Consider the following 10,913-nt stretch of genomic DNA (forward strand, 5'->3'; position numbering starts at 1 on the left):
TAAAAAGGGTCTCAGGGACCCTGTCTGAGTTTCCCATACGCAGAGCATCAGTGTCGGCGCCTTTCGCGCCCGTGCGAGACCGACCGGTTGCATTTCTCCCGGTACCTGTCCCCATAGCAACAGCGCTCGCTGAACACCCCTCCCACCCCGTGGGGTCGCGTGTTTTCTCTTTTAAGGGTCGCTCTCATTGCTGTGGGCAGCCAGAACTCAGGTCTGGGGTAACAGTTGACAGGCCTGGTGGCCATTTTTTAACCAGATGTCCCAGTTAGAACTCGGTTGACTATGCCAAGCCAACTTCTTTACTTGGGCCCAAAGAGGGCAAGGGACCCACACAAGTTTACATACGGCTTATGGGTTTCATCTGTGGTGACCATTCGACACCTTTTTCACCCTTCACCATGCACATTCACAGGCACACAAATAGAGTCCAAGCCTCAGACAAGAAGTTGTTTATTGGTGAGAAGACACATGGAGATGTGGCTGTCAGGCCTTGGAGCTTCCCTGGCCTCTCCTTACTCCAGTCCTGCCCTTCTCCCAGCCAGTTTGTCTCTACTGATATCCACCAGGACCTGGGCTTAGCATCCAGAGCAGATGAGTGCTCCTTCTGCTGTCTCTGATCTATTCTGCCAGTGTCCCGTCTGCCGGTGTCAAGGTGGTTTGGGGTTCTCCAGGGCAGATAGGTCTGGGCTCTGTCCAAGAGTGCCCTTCCCGGCTAAGACCATATCCAGTAGCCTGAGGCTGGGTACTGCCTGCCACACAGTAATACTCTCTCCATCAAAAGGATGATCAAGATGCCCCTTCCTCATTCTGTCACTCTAAACTCCAGAAGTCTCATTGTTGCAGCTCATAAAGTCAAACAAACCATGGTTCAGGATGCTGGTCTCCTAGGGGCAAGATTGGGAGGGATTCTTTTTTTTTTTCTGAGGAAGATTAGCCCTGAGATAACATCTGCTGCCAATCCTCCTCTTTTTGCTGAGGAAGACTGGCCCTGAGGTAACATCCGTGCCCATCTTCCTCTACTTTCTATGTGGGACACCTACCACAGCATCGCTTGCCAAGCGGTGCCATGTCTACACCTGGGATCCGAACCGGTGAAACCCGAGCCACCCAAGTGGAACGTGTGAACCCAACCGCTGCGCCACTGGGCCAGCCCAGGGATCAATTCTTAACAGGTTAAGAGACAGCAGGAATTTAGGGTTCTTTAAGAGCCCTTAGGTTAAGGCCAGTTTATTCATTCAACAAGTATTAGAGTGCCCACTGTGTAGTAGGCAGTGCTCTAGAAGCTGGGGGTATAGACCACACTGGTAAGGTTCTGAGCCCAGGCAGGACAGTTTCCTGAGCTTCAAGGTCATTGTCTCCAATCTCTATTTCTATCTATTCACTCCTTTCTCCCATTTCTTCCCATCCTTCTCCCTCCCACCACCTCCCAGACCCTTTCTTCTCTGCTTAAGCAGCAGACACCTCCCTTTGGTCTCTTGGGCCTCCACCCTCCCTGGACCCCATCATTCCAGTTCTGTTGGTGGCTCTCCCTTGAGGGGCCTTGCCCGACCATCCCCCGTCCCAAAGGGCCTCAGGACCAGGTGCCCACGCTGGTGCTTGATACGGGCAGAACTGTCACCAAAACCCTTGCCACACTCTGCACATTTGTATGGCTTCTCCCCAGTGTGTGTGCGCCTATGTTTGACAAGATCTGAGCTCCTAGGGAACTCCTTCCCACAGAAACCACACACATGGGGCTGGCTGGGTCCAGAGGGCTGGGCCTGGACCCGGGGTCGAGGAGCTGTGGGTGCTGGGCCAGGGGGGTTATGTGGCCTTAGGAGAGTGGATGGTGGTGGTGGCCGAGCCCGTGCACCACGGTGGGTGCGGAGGTGCTTGACTCGGGCTGAGCTGTCAGCAAAACCCTTGCCACACTCAGGGCAGAGGTAGGGTTTTTCCCCCGTGTGTACACGATGGTGTTTCACCAGGTCTGAGCTTCGGCGGAAGCCCTTGCCACACTCAGGGCACTTGTGGGGCTTGTCACCCTCCAGTGGTGGGGGTGGCTCCCCAGCCTGTGGGCCACCGGGCTCTGGCTCCAAACCAGGCAGGCCAAAAGGCCCATCACCCGAATGTGAGGGGCTTCGAGGTGTCAGCGGGGGGCTAGTGCCAAGAGGAGGTGGGGGTGGGCTTGAGCTGGGGGGTGGGCTGGGGATCAGGGGGGCCAGGGGGTAGCCTGGGAAGCTGAAGTCCTGGGGCTCCATGTGAGTGAGGCGATGGCGGAGAAGGGTGGAGCTGAGACTGAAGGTGCGGTCACATTCCGGGCAGGCATGAGGCCTCTCGCCACTATGGGTGCGGAGGTGCTTGACCCGGGCAGAGCTGTCAGCGAAGCCCTTGCCACACTCAGGGCACAGGTAGGGCTTCTCTCCTGTGTGCACCCGGAGGTGCTTTACCAGGTCTGAGCCCCGCGCAAACTCCTTTCCACACACGTCGCAGCCAAAAGGTTTGGGCCCCAGGTGACTGCGCTGGTGGCTCAGAAGGCTGCAGCTGAGCACAAATCTTTTGCCACAATCGATGCAGATATATGGCTTGTCCTGGGCCTTAGGTCCCTGTGGAGCTGCCGTAGCTGCTCGAGATGGCTGCCGTCGGGGCATCACAGGCCGAGGGGGCTGTTCCCCCCGGTGTGTCCGCTGGTGCTTTATGCGGGCAGAACTGTCACCAAAGCCCTTGCCACAGATGCCACACTTGTAGGGCTTCTCGCCGGTGTGTGTCCGCTGGTGTTTCACGAGATCAGAACTCTGCCGGAAGCTCTTGCCACATTCACCGCAGATAGTAGGGCGCTCACCACCAGGGATCCTGGATCGAGGAATCTTTGGAGGGCCCTGGGCTGGTGGTCGGGCTCTGTAGGGCTTTTCACCACTATGAGTTCGCTGGTGTTTGATACGGGCAGAGCTATCCCCAAAGCCCTTGCCGCAGACCCCGCACTTGTAGGGTTTCTCCCCTGTGTGGGTCCGCTGGTGTTTCACCAGATCCGACATCTGCCGAAAGCTCTTACCACACTCGCCACACACAGCAGCCCGATCACTAGCCTGGCCCCAGCGTGGTTCTCCCAGGAGCCGGGGACCTCTGCCCCGAGCCTGAGGTTTTCCTGGCCCCTCTCTTTGCACCCACAAGTCATCCCAAGTCTGGATGCCTTCGGGTTTGAGAGAGGCATTTCCTACTTCATGACCTGGGGCCAAATCTTCCTCTTCCTTGAACCCCAAGTCATCCTCCTGTGGGGTATGTTGAAACTCATCTGGCTGAGAAATCTCCACATTCTCACTCCCTAGACCTGGGGAAAGAAAAGGAAGTTGCAGACCCTGCCCTTTGGCTCAGCCTCTATCTTCAACAGCAACCTCCCCAGGAAGGCTCCTTGACAATCTGTGGTCACAAGCATCTCTCTCACTCTCTCTCCTCTGAACTTCTAGAGCACTTATTGTCTGTGCATCTCATTAATAATAGGAACTTCCTTTTACTGTGCCCTTATTATGTGCCAATCACTGAACTAAGCCTAATTGAATCCTTGCAAACAATCCTATGAGGTAATACTATTACTGTCTCTATTTTACAGATGTGAAGACTCAGAGAATTTAAGTCACTTGCTCAAGGTTATAAAGGCTAGAAAGCAGCAAAGCCAGGTTTCTAACTCAGGTCTGTCTGATTCCCAAGTTTGCCTTACCCACAACATTATATTGTCTCTATTTGGAAAACCAAGAATTTGCTATTTCTATTCTATCTTTTCCTATTAGCTCATTCTGTAATTTATTACTTCAATCATCTTGTGTGTACCTGAGAGGACCCAGCACACACCACTCCCTCAAGATGCTCAGGGTTGGTAGGAGATAAGATAAAGCACAAATAATTATAACTGTGGGCTCAGAATAACTGTGCTGTCACAGAGAGAGAAAATAAGGAGACAGGGCCGGTCTTTAACAGCAAAGAAAAGAGTAACCATTGAGAGGAATAGAAGATTAAGCTGGAAAGGGATGTTGGGACTGTCTGCATTCAACACTAGATTAAGGCTTTTAATTAGCAGGCAGAAGGGAGCTAGGAAAGGTTTTTCAGAAAGGAAACAGGATAAGATTTGGACTTAGATCAATGTGGCTGCAGAGTGCATCATTGAAGAGAAAAGGGCTGAGGGGATTGCCAAAGGGCTGTTGCTATTGCCAGGATGAGACAGAATGAGGCTTGAAGTAGGACAGAGGCAGTGAGAATGGTGATGACTGTCCAGGAAGGGAAGAAAGACCATGAGATGATGCTCCTCACGGCCTGGCGCACAGAAGGTGCTCAGAAACACTGGCTCTTTTCCCTCGGCCTTGGGTCCCCTCCCACTCTCTCCCTGGAAGGAGACTTCATATCCTATTTTTCCGGGTCTCGGCCAGGCTGATCCCAGCACCGGAGTCCCCACCCAACCATTACCTTCCCACGGCGGCGCATCGCCAGGGCCCTCACCTGTGCGGGCGCCTCTCAGCTGCTCCCTCTCCTCCGGGCCATGAAGATCCGGGTCCCAGGGCTCCACTGCGCGCTCCATCGCCAGCACGCCGCCCTGAGCAAGGGGACAGATACAACCCCACGGTCACACAGTCCTGTGCGGCCCGCGGCGCCCTGCCGCTGCTGTCTGCCGGCCGGCGCGGACACCGGGCAGCGTCCGGGTCCGAGGTGCGGGGCGCGGCTCTTGGTGACCCCCGCCCGCGCCGCTGGCCGCCCCTGCACCTGCTGCTCCTTCCGGCACGCAGCTGCCCCCTTCACCTCCCGGCCATCACCGGCTCCGCCATCCCGGCGCCCTCCAGAGCTCCTCGGCGGGGCTCCGGTGCCCAAGCCACTGACGGATGTGGGATACGGGATCCGGGATCCGCGCCAAACGTGGAAGGGGCTCGGACCCAGGAGTCCCGGGGGCGGCCGCCGGGGGCGGGGACGGGAAGCGGAAGCGCTGGGCCGCACCGAGCCGCTCTAGGACCTCGGAGGAGCTGCACGCCTGTGGGGGCCGCCCGCGTCCTCCCTAGCTCGGTGGCCGGCGGGCGGCCGCGTGCCGCGGAGAGGGCTACTCTAAGCCGAGGACAGTTGCCCGAACTCGGTGGTATTAACCGTGTGCCTCCTGGGCTGGAGCTGGGTGATGAGGACCGAAGACTCTTCCTAATTGTCTCCGTGTTGGGCCACCTGCGCCGACCTCCCCGCCTGGCCAACTGCGCCAGCCACTCCAGCCCTGAGAGACAAAGAGATCCAAACATGGACCCAAAGAAAGGGGTGGGGGAAAGACCAAGGCAGACAAAGGGCGGCAGAGGGCGGCGGAGCCCCCAGACGGGACGGGGGCGGGGCACCGAGACGCAGGAAACAAAGCGGGGCCGGTCCGAGAAGCCAGACGCCGAGGGCTCGGGGTGGGGCGTGGGGCTGGGGGCTGGGCTAGGGGAGACCGAGGCTGGAGCGGAGGCTAGAGGAGGGCGCCGGATAAATGCTGGCAAGAGGCGGACAGACAGAATCAGAAGTGGGGCCCAGAACAGAGACCCTAAGCCAGAGACTCAGACACAAAGTCATAACCTAGAAGCCCTTAATCAGAGAGGACGCAAAGGCAGAGAGAGACCGAGAGACAGCGACAGACTAAAAATAGAAGAACAAAAGATTGGCCACCAGAGACAAAGATGTAGAAACAGATAAAGTCATTAAAGCAGAGTCGGAGGAGCTGTAAGAAAAGGTAGGGAGGCCTGGAGAGAAATAAGCTCAGAGGCAGAGGAACAAAGACAGTGAAACAGGCAGAGACGAGAGACACAAAGAGGCCATGGGGAGACTAGGGACAGGTTGACCGTCCTACGTAGGCCAAGCCCTGGGAGAGGCTGAAACATGAAATCCTGTTTTCCAGCTTGGTGGGGCCCTGGCTGGGGTGTGTTGCAGCAGATCAGGGGCATGATGCCAAGTTGCCTTTGGGGAGAGGGGATTGCCTGGAAGTGTCTGCAGCCCGTCTGATGATGAGGAGGGGTGACAGAGGTTTATATATTAATTCACATTTATTAGCATCTCGGTGCTAAGCCAAGGGTTTGGGATAAAGAGATGAAACACATGGAAGATTTGTTCTTGGACTGCTACCAATTTAAAGGGGCAAGCACACAATTCTTGAAAAATTGAGAACTGTAAGGGCATAAGAGTTACATGGACTCATTCAAGATAGTGTGGGAGAGCAGGAAGGGTTCTATTCTGTGGGAATGAGCCTGCATGGCTCTGTGTGCCTGGTATGTACAGAAGTTAGACACTGGTAGAAACAGGGACCATAAATCAATCAGCACATACTTATTGATCACCAAGAAATATCTAGACACTGTCTATGCCCTAGAAATACAGAGAAATTCCTCAGGGAGCTGTCAGCCCTGTAGAATATAGAGATGTGCAGATGATGTGACAGATTCTATACTGACTTTATGAGAAAGGTATGCCAGGAGTGTAGTGCAGAGAAAGATACCTTCTGTAGAGTTTAGTGGCTGTGGACACCGTCTTTAAGGTCATTAATTCAGTTTGATTCCTGGCCTTGTCATTTACTACTGTTTGTTTGACCTTGGGGAAGTTACTTTTGTTTCTTGAACTGTAACATGGGGATGACAATACCTAACTTGAATGGTTGAGGATTGATATGTGTAAAGCACATAGCAGAAAATATCAGCTATTACTCTTTTGGCTGGAGTAACCAAGAAAGAAGGTAGCATTTTTGAGCTGATCATTTCAGGGCAGCTAAGACTTCAGCAAAGTCTAGAGCCTGGCTGAAGTGAGGGCTGATGAAGACCTCTAGGCAGAGGGAATGAAATGAACAGCAGCCCACATACTAATTGAAAACCTACTACTAGAAGCTTAAGATCCAAAGATGATTAAGACCTATCCTCAGGAAACTATAGAATAGTTATGTTTTAATGTGTCATGAGTTTACATAATAGGAAAGCAGTGCAAGCTAGAGATAGAATGGTAAGTTTATTCATTTGTTCCGCAAACATTTCCTGGGGAATCCACCATGTGGCAGGCACTTGTGCTGGGAAACAGAGATAAGAGGGTACCAAATGGCAAAGAGCCAGCTCCTCTTGGAGGAACCTTCCCCCAAAGGCTGGCTAGCCCACACACCATACTTACTTTCAGAGCTAGCTCTGACTTTAAGAAGACAAAGCCTGGAGTTATTGGGTCTGAATCTGAACTCAGGTCTAAAGATGCAAAAGCCCCTCCAGGGATGTCTGGTAGGGCCATAGGTAACTATGAAGACATGGTGGTGAGATGAAAAAGAACTAATCCAGATGATTATTAAATGGGAAAACTGCTGTCCACCATACACTGCCCCATAGGAAGCTCAAGGTGGGACCTTTCTTCAAGCAAACAGGCCCCAAGCCTTATCACATAAATAGTGGGGTGTAATTTGTTATAGTTAATAAGCATGTAAAAGGAATGTTGTGTCACTATTAACTCATGTCATTGCTGCACTTAACAGAAAGACCAGCCAAGAGCCTTTTCTACAGGGTGATTGTTTTTTTTTTTTAAGATTGGCACCTGAGCTAACATCTGTTGCCAATCTTTTTTTTCTTCTTCTTCTTCTCCTCCCCAAAGTCCCCCAGTACATAGTTGTACATTCTAGTTGTAGGTCCTTCTGGTTGTGCTGTATGGGATGCTGCCTCAGCATGGCTTGGTGAGTGGTGCCATGTCCTCGCCCAGGATCCGAACCAGTGAAACCCTGGGCTGCCGGAGTGGAAGTGCGCGAACTTAACCGCTAGGCCACGGGGCCAGCCCCAGGGTGATTTGTGAATATGCACAAATGCCTTAAATGTGTGACTTCTTTTGACTCAATAATTCCTCTTATAGAAATTAGGCCCAAGGAAATGGTTGGACAAGTGTACAATAGCACCACAAACATATTCACCCAGCTCAGCGTTGCTTATCACAGAGAAGATTAGGAGTCAACCTAAATACTAAGAATCTATAAAAATGATAATTTAGATATGTTTTTATTATCATAGAAAGATGCAGAGAACATATGAAGTGAGAAAAGCAGATTTCCAGGGCCCGCCCTATGGCCAAGTGGTTAAGTTCGCGTGCCCCACTTTGGCGGCCCAGGTTTCCACTGGTTCAGATCCTGGGTGCGGACATGGCACCACTCATCAAGCCATGCTGAGGAGGCATCCCACACAGCAGAACCAGAAGGACCTACAACTAGAATATACAACTATGTACTGGGGGTCTTTGGGAAGAAGGAAAAAAAGATTGGTAACAGATGTTAACTCAGGTGCCAATCTTTAAAAAAAAAGCAGATTTCCAAGCAAAGTTATTGGATGACCCTAGTTTTGTAAATATTTATATGTATAAACATAGGAGAAAATCTAGAAGGATAAAAATCAAACGGGGTTCTATAATGGTAGTGATATTAGATGTAAATTTTTCTAATCCATTTGTGTTTTCTAATTTTTCTATGAGAATATATGTTGGTTATACAATAAATAAGTGAATAAACATCTTATTTTCTTAAAGGCTATTGAATAAGTCAGGCAGAAGCTGATCAGAGTCTGAGCCCTGGACAGGGTCGTAGGGTGGAAGGTGTAGAGAGAAGGGGACCAATTTTTCTGATCGATAGGAAGGACTTCCGAACCAGTTGGATATGCTTGTGGAGAGGGAGGGACGGAGAAGTTCGAGTTTTAACTGAGTTTTAACTAAGACCGTAGGGCCGCTCAGCCTGATGAGATATGCAGGAGGAAGGGCTGCGGAGGAGGGATGGGGGCGGGGAGGGGTGATAATTATCCCTTCCCTTGGCTTCTCTAAGTCCTTTGTTTATCTACATTACACTGCAGTTTTAGCACCAATACTGTGTGTCACACTTACTTGTGGCTGGCTGTCTCCCCAGAGGACCACAGCCCTGATTCACTCTGTCTGGATCCTCAGCAACTAATCCAGCAGACCAGTCACTAGATTTGAGCTGGTGGCACTGTCACACCCCCTCTGCTCTTGTAATATCAATAACTAGCATTCTGTGTGAGCTCATCTCAAATGCCAGGCACTGTACTAAGAGCTTTATGTGTATTAGACCTCATCATGACCCTATGAGGTAGAATTATTAATGGCGCCATTTAATAGATAAACAGATGAAGTCACAGAGAGGTTAAAGTAAGATGTCCAAGGTGACACAGCTAATAAGATCATATAGCTCTTAATCACTATACGTCCCTATAATCATATCAACTTTACACAGCCTCTGTGAGTTCAGTGTAGGAGGAGCTTCTAATCCCATTTGATAGATAAAGAAAGTAAAGCCCAGAGGTGTGACTTTCCTAAGGTTACATGAAGGGAAGGTACTAGAAAGAAGGTTGAAGTAAGGATAAGATATACACATGGCAACAAGGATGGATCTTAAAAAATAGTGCTTGGGGCTGGCCCCATGGCCGAGTGGTTAGGTTTGCATGCTCTGCTTCGGTGGCCCCGGGTTTTGCCAGTTCGAATCCTGGGCATGGACATGGCACCGCTCATCAGGCCACGCTGAGGCGGCATCCCACATGCCACAACTAGAAGGACCCACAATAAAAAATACACAGCTATGTACTGGGGGGTTTTGGGAGAAAAAGAAAGAATAAAATCATTTGTGTCAACATGTACTGTATACTACACCTTTTAAAAAATGTATACAAATCCAGAAATTACACATTAGCACGTTAGAGTGGTTGCCTTAGGGTGAGGAGGGAAATGACTGAGCTCTGAGGCTATATTAGCCTGCTCAGCCTGCCAGAACAGAATACCACAGATTAGGAGACTTAAATAGCAGACAATTATTTTTTCATAGTTCTGGAGACTGGAAGTCCAAGATCAAGGTGCCAGCAGGATTGGTTCCTGGTGAGGAACCTTGGGTTGTAGACAGCTGCCTTCTCACTGTGTCTTCACATGACCTATCCTCTGTGCCCGCACAGACAGAGATTGCTGGTGTCTCTTCTCCTTATGAGGGCACCAGACCTATCAGATCAGGGCCCCACCTTTTGTCTTCATTTATCCTTAATTACCTCCCTAAAGTCCCTATCTTCAAATATAGTCCCATTAGGGTTAGGGCTTCAACACATGAATTTGGCAGGGGACACAATTCAGTCCATAACAGTGGCTAAAAGGGAAATAATAAACAGAATAAAAAGGAGTGGAGAAATAAAATGGGTTTGGAGTGGGGCTGGCCCCGTGGCCGAGTGGTTAAGTTCGCGCGCTCTGCTGCAGGCGGCCCAGTGTTTCGTTGGTTCGAATCCTGGGCGCGGACATGGCACTGCTCATGAAACCACGCTGAGGCAGCGTCCCACATGCCACAACTAGAAGGACCCACAACGAAGAATATACAACTATGTACTGGGGGGCTTTGGGGAGAAAAAGGAAAAAATAAAAAATCTTTAAAAAAAAAAGAAAAAAAAAATGGGTTTGGAGTGGTAGGCAGGATCCAGATCAAGCAGAGCCTCATAGGCCATAGTAAGGAGACTAGCTTTAAAGCCTTGGATAAGTTAATTTACTTGCCCGAGGTCTCCTAGCTCATAAAGGCTAAAGCCAGAGTTTGTATATATGACTGATTGACTCCAGAGCCCATTGTCATCCAGAACCACTCTGAATTCTGATAACAAAGTAGAAATGTGTGTAACATGAGGAACCTGGAGTTCAGAGAGGTCAAGTGACTTCCCCAAGGTTACACACTATGTGGTAGAGCTGAGGTTTGGGGAATTCTTTCTGACTCCAAAGCAAGGCTCCTTTTACGTGGTATGTAGCCTCTCAGCCCTTTGACTAATTTCATTCTTTCATGTATTTATTTACCTACTATATTATTATTTATTTATTTTGCTGAGGAAGATTCACCCTGAGCTAACATCTGTGGCGACCTTCCTCTACATTGTATGTGATGTGGGTCACCACCACAGCATGGCCACTGACAAGTG

General features: G+C 50.6%; 1 protein-coding gene across 3 annotated transcripts; it reads right to left on the reverse strand.

Annotated features, from left to right (window-relative positions):
* Positions 1 to 433: 433 nt before the first annotated feature.
* ZNF48 (zinc finger protein 48) lies at positions 434 to 5,238 on the reverse strand. Of its 3 annotated transcripts, none has more exons than XM_070568035.1 (3): positions 5,098 to 5,238; positions 4,465 to 4,558; positions 434 to 3,304 (listed from the first exon to the last, which is right to left on the reverse strand). In XM_070568035.1, the coding sequence occupies exons 2-3, from the start codon at positions 4,541 to 4,543 to the stop codon at positions 1,503 to 1,505; spliced, it is 1,881 nt and encodes a 626-aa protein (XP_070424136.1). In that variant the 5' UTR covers positions 4,544 to 4,558; positions 5,098 to 5,238; the 3' UTR covers positions 434 to 1,502. The 3 variants fall into 3 exon arrangements, with proteins under 3 accessions (XP_070424136.1, XP_070424134.1, XP_070424135.1); XM_070568033.1 differs by lacking the exon at positions 5,098 to 5,238 and adding an exon at positions 4,726 to 5,055; XM_070568034.1 differs by lacking the exon at positions 5,098 to 5,238 and adding an exon at positions 4,762 to 4,935.
* Positions 5,239 to 10,913: the final 5,675 nt, after the last annotated feature.

This window comes from Equus przewalskii, chromosome 12 (assembly GCF_037783145.1).
Source record: "Equus przewalskii isolate Varuska chromosome 12, EquPr2, whole genome shotgun sequence".
Lineage (NCBI taxonomy): Eukaryota > Metazoa > Chordata > Mammalia > Perissodactyla > Equidae > Equus > Equus przewalskii.